General features: G+C 39.6%; 1 protein-coding gene across 24 annotated transcripts in view; it reads left to right on the top strand.

Moving 5' to 3' along the window:
• LOC144282306 (uncharacterized) overlaps positions 1 to 19,200 on the top strand; it is an 82,871-nt gene that overhangs the window by 39,192 nt on the left and 24,479 nt on the right. For 10 of the 24 annotated variants that reach the window (XR_013350707.1, XR_013350708.1, XR_013350703.1 and 7 more), the window contains exons 3-5: positions 90 to 320; positions 1,066 to 1,247; positions 2,290 to 2,361. Coding sequence is in view for 8 of the 24 variants with exons in the window: in XM_077845791.1 (XP_077701917.1) it covers positions 147 to 320; positions 1,066 to 1,247; positions 2,290 to 2,361; positions 3,132 to 3,192 (489 nt within the window). In the remaining 16 variants the exon portion in view is untranslated. The other 14 variants (XR_013350712.1, XR_013350716.1, XR_013350714.1 and 11 more) reach the window with 8 other exon arrangements.

The raw sequence follows: 19,200 nt of genomic DNA, 5'->3' as shown, positions 1-19,200 counted from the left end.
GTAACCTCCACCCTGGGCCCAGTCTGTCACTAGAAAGAATCTCCCTCATAGTAAAATGTTAACGAATTGAAGTATTGCCTATCTTACAGATATCTGACGGAATAAAGGTCAATGTTGAACATACACGATAACCGGTGGTCTATGCAATGTGCCCCGTGTTCCTCCAGGCAAATAATTTTATCATCTCTTCATCGAAAGATGAATGGATAAAGAAGCTGTGGTCTATGTATACAATGGAATATTCCTCAGCCATTAGAAACGACAAATACCCACCATTTGCTTCAACGTGGATGGAACTGGAGGGTATTATGCTGAGTGAAGTAAGTCAGTCGGAGAAGGACAAACATTATATGTTCTCATTCATTTGGGGAATATAAATAATAGTGAGAGGGAATATAAGGGAAGGGAGAAGAAATGTGTGGGAAATATCAGAAAGGGAGACAGAACATAAAGACTCCTAACTCTGGGAAATGAACTAGGGGTGGTGGGAGGGGAGGAGGGCAGGGGGTGGGGTGAATGGGTGACGGGCACTGAGGGGGACACTTGACGGGATGAGCACTGGGTGTTATTCTGTATGTTGGTAAATTGAACACCAATAAAAAATTAATTTATTAAAAAAATAAAAAATAAAACTTCTAAAAGTTTTCAAAAACAAACAAAAAAAAACCAAAAAAACAAAAAAACAAGCAAACAAACAAAAAATTTTATCATCTCCTGCTGAGTAACAGCTCTCCTGGGTATATGTGAACCGGGGGAGAAACTTTCCCACAGCAGAATATTATTTAGAGCTTTCATAAACTGGAGATCTTTAATTATATGGACAGCAGAATTGGACAGACACAACTTTTCTACCTTTGCTTCTGAATAACCACCCACCCACCTGGTCATGTGGAGTGGGTACTTTGATTCAGGCTTCTTGATTTCCTACTGTCCTGGACTTCAGTGAGCAGGCCGATTGTAGTTCTCTCTGTGGTCCCCCATGGCTTTACATGATATGCTCAGTCTTGGAAAATGGCAACAAACAAACAAAACCAAAAAATCCCAAATATTTCTAATCCTTTCCAGTGGAGTTGCTACCTCTGTTCCACCCATGCTTCTCCTGGGGGTTCAAGCTGCCTTCTGCTGCTTTTAGGAATTGATGGACCTTGTAGCCACTGCACAGCCAGCTCTCCACCCCATGGCTCCATGTCCACAGATTCAGAAGGTGCTGGGAGGAAAGGGAGAAATCAACTCATTTTGGACAGGAGGTGACTTACTTTCATTTTCTTTACCAGTTGAACTATGGCTTGCTGGAGAGATCTTCTGGGCCCTCTGTGATTCCTTCTTCATCTGAGTGTCCCTTTGCCTACATCTGTCCTCCAGCCTAATGTCCTTTCTGTGGCACATGCCTCTGTGACAGTAAGGGCATAAAGGACTGGGTTCTCATGATGGCATTCCAGGGCCCTTAACACTTAATCACCAAGACATATTTGAACAGAGAGGTCTTCCTAGGCCTTTGACCCCATTCCATGTGGCCAACCATTCCCTACATCTATGCCTTCTCATTGAATGAATCATTACTTTAAGATCTGCTTTGTCATAGTAACCTCATGTTGGCACAAAAAAAAAAAATTTCTGAATATGGCTTTTCCTCAGGATGCAAATAACCTCCCACCTCAAATTGCTGATGTTTAGAACTGCCTGTGATGCTGTAGCATGTAGGAGCAGTTTGCCAATGGAATATCATGCATTGAGACAGAGAGACCTTCAGAGCTCTTCTCTTTAGGGATTCCTTGCCCATTACCTCAATCCTTCAGTGTCAGCCTCAGTTTTTATTCTGGCCATGTTAGTAATTATTTGCTCTCACACAAAATATATGCATCTTTGTGCATCAACATCATACCTTATTCTCTTCTGTGGGAGAGGGTGAGGCTGTCACTGGCTCATTTGAAAAGAACATGTTCAGGGTGTGGCCAAAGGTTCATCTGAAACCCTAGAAATTGTAGTTGGAGAGTATTTCACAGCATGTTTGGGGGAGGCCAACCGGGGGGAATTGTTAATAGTCTGGAGCAGTCACAATCATGTAGGTTGTTTCAGAAATTAACTTAATGTGAAAACAGAGGTCATCTGACTTGCTTAAATGTCAGGATAAGGAGCATATGGGCCCAAATTTGGCTTCAATTTCCCTTTGAATTTAATGGGTGTGGCAGGTGCTTATCTAATCATGATATTTGGACCAATATGTTTTGCACATTCAGGACTTTGTAATGAGATACAGTGTTTATTTATGTTCCATTCTTTTCCCTACAGACTGCAAAAATACCCTTTGCTCAACCCTGTCTATTTATTGCCAGTGTCAACAGTCAAAGCTAGTGACAGAAGGTAGGTTTATGGGGCAGTAACCCTGCCCAGTTGGCATAAGAGATCTATTCCCAGGGAAAAAAATGCTTTAAGCAATCATGTAAACTTCAGTCTGAATAAGAGAGCTTCAGTGGCTTGATGATTCCAAAGTAATGATCTTTTGGTCAGGTTGGTAGTGAATACAAGAGTGGGGTAGGTGGGGAAGTTTGTAGTTGATGGTTGTTAAATATGTATATTATACATGAGTCTTGTCTCTTTCAAAGTCAGACTTAAATCCCTGTGTCTGGTGTCTCCGTCCACCAAAACACTCACTGGTCACTCCCTACATTAATTTTTATTAATTAAACATTCACCAAATACCTACTAAGTTCCAGGTGCTTGGGTTAGCTTTGGAAAGTCAAAGAGAAAATGATCTGGGGCCAAGCTTTAGGATCTCTGTATCTCATTCTGAATTTCTACATCACAGTTTTTCTAGAGTGTGATTCCCAAACCTAGCTACTTGTTGGAAGCACCACTATAGCTTTTAAAATACTGGTGCCTAGATCTTTCCCCAGATATATCAAATCTGAATCTCTGGGCCTGGGGCCTATATATTTAACAAATACTTGTGACAGTTCTCATGCAGATCAACTCTGCAAAAGTTGGGCCTATATATTTAACAAATACTCGTGACAGTTCTCATGCAGATCAACTCTGCAAAAGTCTGCAGATCTAAGTTTGGGGACCACTCACGTCCCACTGCTTGCTTGATACATAGCAATGTTACAGGTCTTTTATTAATTGTTTTATAGGTCAAACTCATACAACCTGATTGAAAATTACTTGAAGAACTGTGACTTCTTATATTCCTAAAATAAATCATAGTATTGTGTGCCAACCTTTGATAAATCAGTGTTTTTTTTTTTTGTTTGTTTGTTTTTTAATCTTGAGCACATATTAGAATTTTTTGGAGAGCTTTTAAGAAATGCTGACACTGGGGGGCACCTGGATGGCTCAGTTGGTTAAGTGTCTGATTCAGGGTTTTGGCTCAGGTCATGATTTCATGGGTCGGGAGATCAAGTTCCATGTTTGGTTCTGTGCTCAGCAGAGTCTTCTTGAGATTCTCTCCATCTCCCTGCCCACTCCCTCAAATAAACAAACAAAACTTAAAAAAAAAAAAATGCTGGTACCAGGTCCTTACTCCATGCCAGCTAAATTGGAAACTCTAGACACTGAGTCTTGGCCATTGACATTACAAAACAAATAAATAATAATCTCTCCAGTTGATTCTAATATGAATCCAGAGTTGAGACCCACTGAAATAAATGTTTGCTGTTGATGAGAATAAACATGTGGAATTACTATCTTTCTGGAACCAGCACACACTTTTTTGATAATTCCTTATATTTTGTGGTTATTTTCAGCTTTCAGAGTGCCTTCATCTGTCTACATACAATGTTGTGAACTTCTAGAAGAGGTCTTAGAGATGGTCTATGCCAGGGGTCAGCTAGCCTTTCTGTGAAGGGCTAGAGAGCAAATATTTTAGGCTTTGTGAACCTTATGTCACAACTACTCCGCCGCTGTAGAATGAAACCAGCCATAGACAATATGTAAATGAACGGGTGCGGTGTGTTCCAATAAGTGTTATTAACAAAACAGGTTGGAGCTGGATTTGACCCTTGGGCTGTTATTTACTAAACCCTGGTCTACACCAGCATTCTAATTTTGCAGATGAGGAAACCAAGTTCCAATTGGTCATATACTTGGACTCATATCCCATGGCTAGGCAAAGGCAATAATGGGCCTGAAGTTTAGGTACTTAGACCTAAAAACCCCCAAACACACCCAAACAAAGACCCACAGTGGGTGAATTGTGTTTTTTAAAATTAAGGCACTGGAAAGAAGTTTTTCTCCTGCTCGCCTTCTGTGTTTGCCTGGCCTTAGTTGTGTTATGGTGGCTGTGTCAATGTTTATCCCTGTAACCCACACTGCAGGCTCCTAGAGACTAGAGTCTGAAGTCTTCCAGTGTTGTCCACGGGCCTGGGGCAAAGTTGTGCCCAGTATATGTGAGTGAATCAAATATATCAGAGTCCTGAATTTGGAGCTCTGTCCCAGGTGTTTATTTCAAGGCAACTCTGGCTGGCTCATTGACCCTCTTAGCTATCTGTTGTTAATATCTAGCTTACTAGGCTGTGCTTGTGCTCTTGTAACTTCAAATGATGTTTGCATAATGATAGAGAATGTTTTAGGGTTGTGGCAGTGGATAAAGCAAAGGTCAGAAGTCTAGTTATTTTGAAGAAGTTGCCCTCATGTTTCGGTAACTGTAAGAAATCAATTTGACTGCTCTTCTCCACGACATTGTTCTATCTTCACTTTTTCTTCTGTCCAGGCATGTAGGACAGTACATATTCAGTATGTTCCCCTCAGATGTTACATCTAGAAACCTTCCTCCCTCTGCCCCCCAACTATTATGCAGACTCTCCAGTTTGACCTTGGGAGGGACTGTTTGCAGTTGGGTGAACCTGGGACTCTCCCTTCTTGATTCAAGCTCAGCAAATGAGCAAGAAAAACCTGCAGAACCTGTTCAGCAATTTCAGACTATAAGCAAGCAATCCAAAGGGAATAGGGGGGTATTACTTTATGAATGCAATTAAAGCCTCCCTAAGTTGTCCACATACCAGGTTGAGTGCAGCCTGGGAAAAGTTGCTCATTTACCAGGCAGGTTGCTGGTTAGCCTGCAAGCAGTGCCATCCTGGCTGCAAAGTGCAGTGGGCTGTTATCCTATGTCCCTTGCTTTGTCAAAATATGTTTTTCACACACATAATGTCTCAGCATGGAAAAAGTGCCAGATGGAATATTATGGTCTTATGAGGGAAAGAACTTTTAAAGATGATTTATTCTTGGGAAAAGTGGGCCAGATGCTTGGGAAATAAATGAAGAGGAGAATTTAGCCAACAGATACAAGATATGGCTCTAATGTCACATAATTTTCATATCCATGGTGCAGAACCACAGTATTTGATTTAAAACTTTTGTACCATGATTGATAATTTGGGAGATGAAAGAAAGAAAAAGAAAGAAAGAAAGAAAGAAAGAAAGAAAGAAAGAAAGAAAGAAAGAAAGAAGAAAGAAAAAAAAGAAAAGAAAAGAAAAGAAAAGAAAAAAGAAAAGAAAAGAAAAGAAAAGAAAAGAAGAAAAGAAAAGGTTCCTGTCTGCTACTAGTTGACAATGATTGGAGGAGAAAGAACAATGTGTATGTTTTTGAAAAATGACAAAGATGCCAGATGAATAGAATGGCAACTTTTTACATGGCTTCAGAGGAGAGGATGGTTGGGACAAGGTGATATTTGATTAAGTCTTGAAGGATTGATTTAGATAGCAGAGTGGAGGGTAAGACATGCCAAGCTAGAGGCCAAACCAACAGAGACAGAAGAAAAGCAGGCAATCTGGCTGGGCTAGTGCAGTTTCCTGGGGCGTGGCAATGCTTTGGTTGTAGCATAAGGTGGGAAAGTGGCTTGTGGAAAACCAAATAATGTCATGGTAAAATCTGTGGGCTTGGATCCAAATCCCAGCTTTGTCACTCTCCATCCATGACTGAAGGAAAGTAGCTTAATCTCCCTGAACCTCAGGTTCCTTTTCTGTAAAATTAGGTAATATGAGCATCTATCTCTGGTTATTTTGAGGATTAGGTGAGATAATCCATGTTAAACTCTGTGTGTGCTTAGCATACAATAAGCACCCAATAATAATAGCTATTGAATTATGGTAGATTTTGTAGGTCAAAGGAAATCATAATTTCCCAGACATGTTGGTGTTTACCTTTTTAAGGCATTTGCTTGTGACCTAAAAAAATCTCTTTTAAAACTAATGCTTCCTTCCTCTCTTATCTCTAATTTAAGCAAGACTGTCCCCACCATGGAGAGCCTTGTGAAAGCACCACAGGATGCTCTGAGACTAAACATTGGACTGGCCATTATGAACCAGGACTTAAGAGTTCTTTTTCTTTTCAGTCTAATATTTTAATGAGGAAAGTTAAAGAGACTTTAAACAGAAATGGACTCAGAAGAGAATTGTGAGACTTAAAGAACAAGCATTGCTTACTACAGAGAAGTTGATTTAAGAGGACTTCATTCATGACACATAAATATATATGAACAGTTATTAGGCTGAATATAGAGACAAGCTCTCGTCCCCCTCTTGTGAAGATAATAGAAGAGAAATTGAACTCAAGTGATAGTTATACAAATCAAAAATAAAAATTAATTTTAAAAAGATGATTGATTAAATACACTACACAATGTAATATTTTTGGTTAGATGATGTTACAAAGATGTATTTATTGGCATGATTATTTTTTAATGCTGAACTGTTTTTCAAGTAGCCATTAAGAGATGATTTCTTTTCTGAGTAATTTTCCTGTTGTTAATTTCTTAATAATGTAAATTTCCAAGATAGCAAGCTTTCAAGATATTTTTTCTTCCAAGTTTTTATTTAAATTCCATACAGTGTAATATTAATTTCAGGTGTAGGATTTAGTAATTCATCATTACATACAACATTCGGTGCTCATCACAAGTGCTTTCCTTAATCGCCTCATCTATTTAACCCATTCCCCTGCCAGCAACCCTTAGTGTGTTCTCTATAGTTAAGTCTGTTTTCTGTTTTTCAGGTTTCTCTTTTTTATCCCCCTGCTAAGTTCATCTGTTTTGTTTCTTAAATTCCACATATGAGTGGAATCCATCCATGTTATTGCAAATGGCAAGATTTCACTCTTTTTGATGGCTGAGTAATATTCCACCGTGTGTGTGTGTGTGTGTGTGTGTGTGTGTGTGTGTGTGTAACACATCTTCTTTACCCATTATCAGTCAACGGACATCTGGGTTCTTTCCATAACTTGGCTATTGTTGATGATATTGCTATAAACATTGGGGTGCATGTATCCCTTCAGATTAGTATTTTTGTATCCTTTCTATAAATACCTAGTAGTGCAATTGTTGGGTCATAGGGTAGCTCTATTTTTAATTTCTTGAGGAACCTCCATACTGTTTCCAGAGTGGCTGCACCAGCCTACATTCCCACCAACACTGTAAGAGGGTTTCCCTTTCTCCATCTCCTCACCAACATCTTTTGTTTCCTGACTTGTTAATTTTAACCATTCTGACTGGTGTAAGGTGATATCTCATTGTGGTTTTGATTTACATTTCACCAATGATGAGTGATGAGCATCTTCTCATGTGTCTATTCACCATCTGTATGTCTTCTTTGGAGAAATGTCTGCTCATGTCTGCCCATTTTTTAACTGGATTATTTTTTGGGGGGGGGGTGTTGAGTTTTATAAGCTTTTTACATTTTGGATACTGACCCTTTACCAGATATGATGTTTGCAAATATCTTCTTCCATTCGGAAGGTTATCTTTTAGTTCTGTCGATTGTTTCCTTAGCTGTGCAGAAGCTTTTTATTTTGATGAAAGGACTTAGAGGTTCTAATCTCAGTGATCTAACTGACACATTCTCTGTGCCTTTGATTACCTAGCTGCCCATCTATAAAATGGCCTTTGACTCTGATACAAGGAGAGAATCAACATCTTCTCACATCACCTTTCCATTCCCTGAAAGGTATAAAATTCAAAGTAAGAATATTATATCTCTTGGTACACTTTATGGCATGTGTGCTAAGCCTCAAGTAAAAATTTTAGAAGGAAAAAATAAATAACTTAGGGTGGGAGTATTCCAAAGAACCCACAAGCTGTCCCTAAAGAAAATGTTTATAGGTGAGGAAACTAAAGAGTATCACACACTCAGGGTCACACAGAGCCGATCTCTGAGTGTAAATTGGAGGGCTCCTTGTCCATCATACTAATCCTACCTGCTGATTTCTAGAAGTATTAACCATTTTGTTTTCCCAATAATTAGGACCTCAGTTAGGACAGAGGACACCTTATTGGCTCCAGAAAAAAAATCTGCCAAGTAAAGATTATGCATGGAACATTTGTTATGCGAAACTCTGCCCTTGGTAAATACAGAGACCCCAGGGGCTGTGTTCCCCTCCCTGGGACTGCCAGTGTGTCTGAATTGCTGGGAGCACCTCCCACCAGCCTACATAGATGGGCTGCTCCTTTGATGGGCCTGTCATGACTGTTTGATGGCCGTGAAATATCATTTAGAAGAGAGGTTAATGTCTTTTTGTTGTTGGTCCTTAACTCCATGGAGTCTGAGCCTCTGAGGAGTCTGCTTTCATGCCATGTGCACAGAAAGGTTTTGCTCAGCCTGAGCCAGTTTGGTGCTGGTTGCCAGGGCCGGCCTGCCCTGACTGCCACTGTTTCCTGGCGGTACCAGTGGGGTCCTTTTCTTCCTAACTGCACCCCTAGGACAAGTCCTCTAGGGCCGCTTTGTGTGTGCTCCTCTGCAGGGCTGCACGCTTGGTGGCTTGGCGTCCTGTGCATCCCGCCCTCTCCCTCCCCTGGCGGCTGAGCTGTTCCAATCGGATTTCCAGGGCAATTTCAGTTGACTGCACCCCGGGGGCATCCTCCTGAAGTTACTCTGTCCTGTGCTGTTTGGACAGCCTAGAAAAGTCCCTTGGGAAGCTTCTCAGATGGGCTGGTGTCAATAGCAGGAGTCTGGTTCTCATCATCAGGTTGCCTTTTATTTTCCATATCATCTTTACTGTCGGGTTTCCCTTTAAAGAAAAATTGTAAGACAAACATACTCTTTACCAAAGAAGTGTGGACTTTTATTGGGAGGGTTCAAAGGAGCCTCCCTGTGTAAACATTTCCCCTCCCACTCTCATGTGGCAACTTTGTTTGCTTTGAACCTGGGTGGGTGAGACCAGGTGGTTTGATCAGCTCCCTTCTCACCTGTGGTCTCCCTTTGGCTTCTGATCCTCAGAGAGCAGCCTGGCAGTGCTCTCAAGAATGAGTGGAGCCAGGTAAGCTTCTGAAGGCATCTGGACACCCAAAGGCCCTGAGTGGGCACAATGAGCACAAAGTCATAAATGGTGTCTGAGACAGATCCCCTGGGCCTGAGGTCTGGGAAGACATGACACAATAACAACCATTAACAAGGACCGAGTGTTGAACTGTGTGTCAGACCAGAGATGAGCGGTTTCCAAGGGTCATGCTATTTGATGTTCACAACATTCCAAGACACTGTTTCCTCTATTATTTCCATTTTACAGATATTAATGCTCTGAAAGGCTGAGTTTCCCAAAAACACATAGTTATTGTCAGAATCAAAATTTGATCTTCAGGGCTGCTGGACCCTGGAGCCCGTAACTTTCACCACTACGTTATAATGATTGAGTCCTGGTGTGTAGGGAAACTTGCCAGTTTTAGGAATAACCCATATCTAGATATAAATAAAGCACAAACATGGGCATGGCTAGTTCATGGGCACATTCCTTTCAAACTCCAAAGGGTAAGAGGTTATCCTCGTGACTTGGAGAAGAAACAGAAGATAGGTTGTAAAGTTTCTTGGGTAATTCTAGGTATTTGGACACCTGTTCAGTTATTCTGGGATTCTGTGGTAGGGGAAGGGGAACATGGGGAGGGTGAGGTCATTATTGTACAAACCATTTCCTGAGGCTTCGACTTCAGGAAATGCTGGGGCATTAAAAATACCAGTTGTGTGGGAGCAGTGGTAGAAGCATGACTCATGTTCAGCAATTGTGTCTATAGGTCACAAAGGATTTGGGGAACACAGGGGATATTCATACAAGATTGTGTTTGTGGGCGGTTCATTATGAAATTTTTAGTAGGTTGAGCAGCATGATCAGATTTTGAGAAGAGTGACATTTAAAATTTCCATGGAAATGGTGAAACTTGACTCATCCATTCATATATTGATTCGGCAACATCAATTGTCCTCCTACTAAGTGCAAGGCCTTGCTCTGGGTGCTTGGGGATGAGGCAAGGGGAATAAAGTGTGGTCCTTGCCCTTCAGTGAAGTATTTATGAATTGTTGACAATGAAGCAGCCTGCTTTCTCGAATTATTTTTTCCTTGGCCTCGTGATGCTTTGATTAAAAGAGGACTAGTTCTTTTTTTTTTTTTTTTTTTTTTTTTTTAGATTTTATTTATTCATGTGAAACACAGAGAGAGAGGCAGAGACACAGGCAGAGGGAGAAGCAGGCTCCCCATGGGGATCCCCAGGTGGGACTGGATCCCAGGACCCCCAGGATCATGACCTGAGCCAAAGGCAGATGCTCAACTGCTGAGCCACCCAGGCATCCCACGAGGACTAGTTCTTAAAGAAAAAACATTTTGTATTATTTTCCAGCATAAATAATTCCCCAAATTCTGGTCTGGCAACCCCCAGTTCTTCCGAACAGGAGGCTGCGATTGTCAGGAGAAAAGAATCAGGAGCTTGGCCTGGTTTGGGTACTTTTGGTCACTATAGAGAGAGAGAATAGGGGCAGCCCAGGTGGCTCAATAGTTTAGCGCTGCCTTCAGCCCAGGGCCTGATCCTGGAGCCCCGGGATCAAGTTCCACGTCAGGCTCCCTGCATAGAGCCTGCTTCTCCCTCTGCCTGTGTCTCTGCCTCTCTCTCTCTCTCTCTCTCTGTCTCTCATGAATGAATAAATAAAATCTTAAAAAATAAAAAAATAAAATAAAGTAAAATAAAAAACATTTAAAAAAAGAGAATAGGAATTGTTCATTGTTCATATTCTTTACCTTTGAACTGTGCTTAGAGATTTTTTTTTACTCTGTTTAGTAGTTTAAAATTACATATTTATATAAAATTTGATACACCCTAGAGAATAGTAATATAATGATGACCCATGAAACCACCATACAACCTAAGGACCAGAAGAGTATCAATAACTTGTATCTCCCTGTGTGTTCCTCCCTTGGCTCTAACAGACCCTCTTGCCTCTCCTCCCAGAGCAAGCCACCACCTTGGAATTTGTATTTACCTGATAGAGGGTAAACATTTCAAATCGGTCCATCTGTGTGTGAGGGAGACAGAGAAGTAGCTTAGTGTCCAGAGCTTGCTTTGCTGCCACCAATAAGTCTGTGACTGTGTTTGTTTCCAGACAAGGGTACAACCTACACCCAGATGCAGTCCCTCCTGCAGAGGTTGCACAGCACAGGGGTATGAGTATTGCCCCAAAGTCTCTAGATCTGGCTTCAACTCTTGCCCCCATTGGTATGAAGCAGGGGTGTGACCTCAGGCTAGTGCCTTCACCTCTCTGAGCCTCAGTCCACGGGAGATGAAGGGAGCAGTGCTTATATCTCATAGTGATGGTAAGGATTCAAGGAGTAAGTGCACAGAAACTGCTTGGCACATGGACAGCTCTCCATGACGAGTAGTCAAAGGAAAAACTAACTCTCTGAAATACTATGCAGCATCCTACTGTTACTAAGGAAATACACAGATTCTAAATTTGGTAATCTATATTATTTCTCCGGTCTCTCTCTCACTTTCCCCCGCACTGGGTCTTAACATGTTGGCCAATATCATATATAGGTCATTAAGAGAAAAGTAACTGGAACACTAGCTATTTCAGGCAAAATGTGATATGATGAAATTCGAGGTGAAAAGTGTAAATGCTAGCCATGAGCAAGCGTAATGTAAATTAAATATAAGCATAAAGACTGATTTACTTCTTTCTCTGTGTTAGTAGTACCTGATTAACAAAATTCACTAATGTTTTCAAGAACATTAATACAAATAAAACAATTTTTTTATTTTTTTATTTTTTTTTATTTTTATTTATTTTTTTTATTGGTGTTCAATTTACTAACATACAGAATAACACCCAGTGCCCGTCACCCATTCACTCCCACCCCCCGCCCTCCTCCCCTTCCACCACCCCTAGTTCGTTTTTTAAAAAAAATCTCCTTATTTTTCCTTAGTAAACAAAACTTTTCTTCCTCTTAGAAAAGCTTTGTCTCTGAATAATACATATATAGTGTATACATATATATACAAATATATATATATATATATAGATAGATATATATGTATATTTGTTAAGTTTTCAAGTTCCTTTTTTCCAGACTTGACAAAGAAAAGGGTATTCAGCTGTGAACTGCTGCTTATGAATTACCTGCAAACAAATTTTAGGATTTTTTTTCTTTCAATTAACTAAGCTCATTCATTCAATAAAATTGTCAGCAGATATTTATTGCATAATTATGAAACAAGTGTATTTTTAGGGTTTGGAAATAAGTCATAAATGCCAGGAGACATAAAACTGTAATGGTTTTCAAGCTGGATTTTAATCACAAAGTCAGTACATTTAAGAACTATCCATCTGAATATCCATTTATAATAGAAACATTGGAAATTTAGGAATAGAAAAATAGATTTTCTTAATAGAAAAATAATGTACTCTGGATGGAATTAAAATGTAGTGGGTGTCATGAGTTCTGGGCACTTTACATATGATGTCTCAGTTATTCCTACGATGCTGAGAGATAAATGTTCACATCTTTGTCTTATTGATAAAGAAACTGAGGTGCAGAAAAATTGTGGGATTTGTTCTGTTTCAAGCTAATAAGAAATACCATCGATACAAAGCAAATGTCAAGTCTTATTCCAAATTGTCCTTTCTCCTGTTAGAAACTTTTTTTTTTTAAATCAGTAAGAAAATAAAATGACCACTCTCATGTGTATTCAATATTGTTTTTGAAGTTCTGGTCACTGCAAGGAGATATTTTAAAAACTAGAAGAATTAATATTTGCAAACAAAATTAAAATGTCATTTTTAGATATTGTGATTGTCTTCTTCTAACTCAAAGGAAAAGTCTAAAAAACATATAGGCCTCAATAAAGCAAAAAGATGAATGTAAAACAAATATCTATGAATTACTAGGAGCTTTTTACCCCACATCAGAATAATACATGATGTCTAAATGATTTAAGAATATTCTTATAATAGAGTTACACATCTTGTTTAATATAAACAAAAGTGTAAGACTTCACTGAATGTTAAAGATGATGAATGGAAAGGCATGACGTTTTCCTTGAAAGTAATGATAAATCAGAGAGACTTCTATTCTTTCAATCAGTTTACAGCTTGAACATAAGCCAACTCAAAAATCTCGATTGGATTTTTTTTAATTTAGTGAGTATAATTTGCATGTACAGAAACAGATCCTATTTATTCAGCACTTACTATACACCAGGTACTATGCCAAAGGCTTCACATACAGTGAACAATTCACTTAATAACTCATCACAGAAAACAGATACCTGTCTTTAGTGCCCTCATTTTACAAATAAGGAAACTGAGGCCAAGGGAGATTAGATAACTTGGCCACATTCACACGAGAACTGAAAAATTGCTGAGCCGTGGTTCAAATCTAGGCCGTCTGTCTCCAGTGCCCATGCACTTCACAACACCACACTCAGCTAAGAACATTAACTAGCATTTTGCAAAATGGAGCATTTGCAAAGTGGAGCTAGGTCTTCCTTGAATAAGCATGTAGATAAATGGAACAGCATAGTTCGGAAATGAGCATACAGTGTAATAGGCTGTAATAGGTAACAAGAGACATCTCAAAAGAACAGTGAAGAATTATTGAATACTCATTATTTAGGATATTTAACTAACACTTTTTGGGGAAAAAAAGTCAATTTAGTACCCCAATGTCATACCTCCTTGTCAAAATACATTTTAAATGGCTAACATGATAGATAATGGAAAATTTAGCAGAAAATGGAAGTTATTGCCTGTCAGATACCTGAAGAAGCCATCATTATTTTTTTTTTTCCACTTTGAAGTGACAGAAGAAATCACAAAGGAAAAGACTGACAGATTTGGCTACATAAAGAATTGTAAACACATGTACCACAACAAGAACAAAATTACTTAGGTCAGCAGAAGAGAAAGGATCACATCAAACATGACAAGCAGAGGCTATCATCTGTACTGAAAACCCTCAAAGGAGAAATGAAAGCAGTAGACCAATTTTTCTCCCTGTGGGGGCTGTGGCAGCAGAAGAAGACTCGCTGCCAGGAGGGTGCATGGCCGGTGTGGTGGGGACCCGCCTGGGATCTCCCCATTGCACGTGGCCCATGCACGAAAAAGGGGATGGACCTGATGCTTGCCTCGGTCTGCAAGGCTCTGAGGACTGACGATCTGGAATGGTCCGAGGGGAGGGCAAGATGTGGTCACCCAGGCATTTTGTCTTCCACCACGGTCCTTTAGTCAGAAGGGAGAAGGAAGGGAAAACAGAGAGCATGCAGCTTTGGACATGCCAAGTACTTGGAGAGCTGTCCGAGAAAATAAGCTCAGTGCCAAGGAGAGAAATTGGCTTGCCCAGGCCAAGAAGACGACGGGGTCTCCTAAAGACCCACTGGAACGTGGACGGTCTGCAAGCAGGAGAAACAGGATCCCGTGGCAGGTGCATTTTTCTTAGCCGTGAGTAAATTTTTTATGTGGTGGTGACAGGGCGGTGGTTTCTAAAGACAATCATCCCAGGACTCGGGAGACCACATGGGAAGTTGGAGGGAATAGAAGCTGCCAGGCAACTTATGAGACTTCACATTAAGAAGTCATGTAAAACACGGAAAAAAATGACACAAATCAGGGGTTTGCACAACTGCAATGACAGGCAGCCAAGGAACATGCGATGGAACCAAGGAACATTCATGTAACCAAGAACATGAAGCTGAAGGAATACTGGAAAGGACTTCCGGCCTAGCACACCAGCTTCCTTCCATGAAATCTAAGCTCCCTGCTGAGAATTTGGGGTTTTGTTTACATAGGAGATACCCAATGAAACTTTCTTAAATATAAACCACAGTGCCTGAGTGTCCTATTTGTGCCCAAAGCTGAATAACTCAAACATTGCTGATGGGAGGCTAAATTAGTTCAATATTTTGGGAAAACAAGAAGGCGGTGTATCATTATGCCTTTGCCACTGTCCAAGTCTTTGGAATCCATTAGTGTGCCCTGGGAAATTTATTCTGGGAAAATGATTGAACATCAAAACAAGGCTATATGTATCAACTTCTATAATACTAGAAAGAAAGTAAAAAAAAGAAAAAATAAAAAAGCTTTATAAACTACATATATTGATGAAATACTGTTTATCCATCTAAGATGATCATGAAGAAGACTCTAGACTCCACAATAAGTGAATAAAGCAGGACAGGAAGGGTCCTCCCTGCTGCCTCCGATGGCAAGTTATTCAGGCACAGCTTCGTCTGCTCCAAATCCTGCTGTGGTGAGTGCATACCCCGTGGACACCTGATAAGGCTTCCAGTGTCACAGTGATGCTACTGTGTCCACAAGTGTGACTGCGGCTGTTGCTGGTACTGCAGGTGCTTCCTGCTAATGCCCCCCAAGTCCCACCATGTGCGCACCCACTTCAGTGCCACGTCTCCCACTCTGGTCCCCATATTGTATAATCTTGTCTTCTCAACTGGGTCAGAAAACATTACGTAGTAAGGATGTTATGTTCATCTTTCTTCCCATACAACGTGCTCCATCCAAATCATCAAACTCCTCCCTGCACTGTTTGACCAAAAGTGTGTGTCCGACTCTCACTTGTTTAAGTGACATTTTCTGAGGAGTTCTTGAAGTTCCTCATGGAAATCAACCCCCACGGGCTATGACTCTACGCATGCCCCAGCATGTCTGAATCCTCTGCTGTCAAGAACTACTTAGGTGCAAATTAAGACCCCTGATACGACAATAATTTTTTTGTTAAGTCGTGAGAGGAGATGTGTGCTTTGGCTTGAATAATGTTCTTATATTTTATACTTATGTGTTAGTGTAAAATATACAAAAATGAAAAAGGGCTGCTGTCTGTTAACTTCTTGGAGGTTCTCGAGTCACTGTTTTGTATTTTGTTCTTGCATTTTTTAGTTTAGTTTAAAACATTACTAATCTAAGGAAGGTTTGAAACCATCCAAAGGTTTATAGAGAAGAAGGTGAGACTCTTCCCTATTCCATCCAACCCATTTTGACTCCTCTGAAAAACAAATGCTAGTAGTTTGATGTGTGCCTCTCCTCATATTTCTTTTCTGAGTGCTTAGACAGATAAACCTAAATGCGTGTTCTCGTATATGGGGAGGCTGTGTGCTGATGGAATCAACCTATACACATAAATTTGACACTTGCTATTTTTCACTTATTAATTCATCAGGACATCTATTCTGGCCAGCTAATACAGATCCCACCAATTATATTTATAGTAGCATGATATTCTGTAGTATAAATGGTTCATAGTTAATTCAACTATTTCTCTATTTTTGAACAATCCATTTTTGCAATTGCTTAAAAATGTTACAATAGATATTCTTACAGATACATATTTTATTTTATTTTATTTTATTTTATTTTTAATTTTTATTTATTTATGATAGTCACAGAGAGACAGAGAGAGAGAGGCAGAGACACAGTCAGAGGGAGAAGCAGGCTCCATGCACCGGGAGCCTGACGTGGGATTCGATCCCGGGTCTCTAGGATCGCGCCCTGGGCCAAAGGCAGGCGCCAAACCGCTGCGCCACCCAGGGATCCCCAGATACATATTTTAAATAAATGTACAGTTACAAACATATACATACACATATAAAATGTTGGTGTTTTTGTTTCTTTCAAGGATGAAATTGACATTGCTTCATCATGTGCTTTACATTTTAATATATGTTGCTAGTTTCCCAAAATGAGATGGTCATTGACAACTCCATCAGCCACATGCTGAGTGGACACATTCCTTTTCTTACTTCTTTGCTGAAATTGAACACATACCTTAATTTTTTTTCCAGTTTGGTGGGTGAAAAATGGAATCTTACCATTATTTTATTTTATTTCTACATTTTTTAAATTTAAATTCAATTTGCCAACATACAGTATAACACACAGTGCTTATCCCATCACCATTATTTTAATTGGCATTTCTCCAACTATTTGTTAGGTTGTATATGTTTCCATTCGTTTAATGTCTTTTGAATTTTTCTTTCTGGTACATAATGTTTGTTTATATGTTTATCCATTTTTCCTTTTTGGCATTAGCTCTCTGCTTATGTTTTTATAGGAGCTTTTTATCATGGGCATTACAGTGTATGGTATAGAGGAGGAAAACTTGTTTCTGTCTACCCATCTTAGGTCCATTGCCTGAGGCCCTATAAATTAAACCAACAAAAGGTAGGTTAATAAGAGAAAAACAAATAGATGTTTATGAACATGTGTGTTGCACATACACATGGGAGAACTCAGGGATGAATAACTCAAACAGGTGGTAAGAACTTGGCCTTACATAGCACCTTAACAAAAAACAATACATTGTTCCAGAAGAGATGAGACAAAGGAAAAGGACTTTGCAGGGGTAACTGTTGGATGATAAATACTGGGGGAGCTAGTGAAAGATACAGGCTGGTCAGTAAAGTTTGTTATCTAGATTTCTCTGGTTTTGTCTCTAGGCTGATAAGGTTCTGGGGTATCTCCAGGAATTCACTTCTGTCCTTCCTGGAGGTGGGGTAGCTTTATAAATTTATGTCTTGTTTTTATACAAATAGAGGTAGAACAGAGAGCTTTTCTTATATCTGTTCTATCTCAATTGCCTTCAGCTCCAAATAATCCTTATGCCAAAGTGGCATATTTTGGGGTGGCATATTGTACTCCTCTTCAGTTGCTTACCTTTTAACTTTGTTCAATGGCATCATTTGTCATAAAAAAAATTAAAATTCATGGACTTAAGTCAGTTGTCTTTTGTGATTTCTGAGTATCCTATTTTGCTTTTAGGAAGATCTTCCTTCCCTAGATTATTCAAATTATTGTCTATATTTTCCTTCCCCCCCCCCCCGCCTTGTTTACTTTTAAAATGTTTCCTGGAAATCCAGCTTCAATTTTCTTCTTAAATTTCTATGCTCTTCTTGGATGATCTCATTTATTCCCACAACATTAACTCCTGACAATACACTGATGTCTTCCACATTCATAGTTTTTATCTAATTCCATAGCTCTTATCATATCTCCAGAGGAAGGTTGATGTATTCTCCAGGCTACAGAGCATCTTGCAGGTACCAAACTGAATCCATGATTGTACTCCCTATCCTTTCCCCTGACTTTACATTCCTGCCTCTCTAGCCATGGATCAACAACTACCCCAAATTAAGAAACCTGGAAGGGAAACTTCAATTCTACTTTTCATGTAACTCAAATGTTCAACAAACCTGGGGTGCCTAGGTGGCTCAGTTGGTTGAACACCCAACTCTTGACTTCAGCTCAGGTCATTATTTCAGGTCATGATCTCAGGGTCCTGAGATCCAGCCTTGCAGTAGCCTGTGTGCTCAGCTGAGAGTCTGCTTCTCTCCTACCTGACCCTCTCTCTCTGTCCTTCCCCGGCTTGACTACAGGCTCTCTTGCTTTCTGTCTCTCAAATAAAAAATCAAATCTTAAAAAAAAAAAAAAAAAAACTATTTCGTCTTTCCAGTTAATTTGTCCTGAATCAGTCTACTTCCCTGTTCTCATTTCACCTACCTGGGCTACTATCATAGCCTCCCAACTGTTTTCCTTAACAAATATTTTCCCCATCTGATTCAACATTAAAATTGTATTTAGAACTATTCTGAAGTGCAAATCAGATTATACCTATATCTAAAATCCCTTAATACTTTCCTCTTTTAAGCTAAGTCTAAATTATTAGGCATGGCCTAAAAAGCCACTCACAATAATAAACTCTTTGAGAGTAAGCCCACATCCTATCTATTTTGGTATCGTAAAGTGCTTAGTACATATTAGTGGGATAAGTGAATATATGAAAGAACACATTTCTGGAAAAAAGCTATCACATACATGTATTCCATTAGTGTCAAAAGCTAGAATTGATTTTATATATCTCTTTTATAGTAATCTGAGTAGTTTTCTATTGAATGATAAATAAGAACTAATGTTATAATGGATGTAATAAAAAAGGAGGTTCAGATT

Source organism: Canis aureus, chromosome 13 (genome assembly GCF_053574225.1).
Source record: "Canis aureus isolate CA01 chromosome 13, VMU_Caureus_v.1.0, whole genome shotgun sequence".
Taxonomy (NCBI): domain Eukaryota; kingdom Metazoa; phylum Chordata; class Mammalia; order Carnivora; family Canidae; genus Canis; species Canis aureus.
The sequence above is the reverse complement of the archived record's forward strand: the minus strand, read 5'-3'. Positions and strand labels throughout refer to the sequence as shown.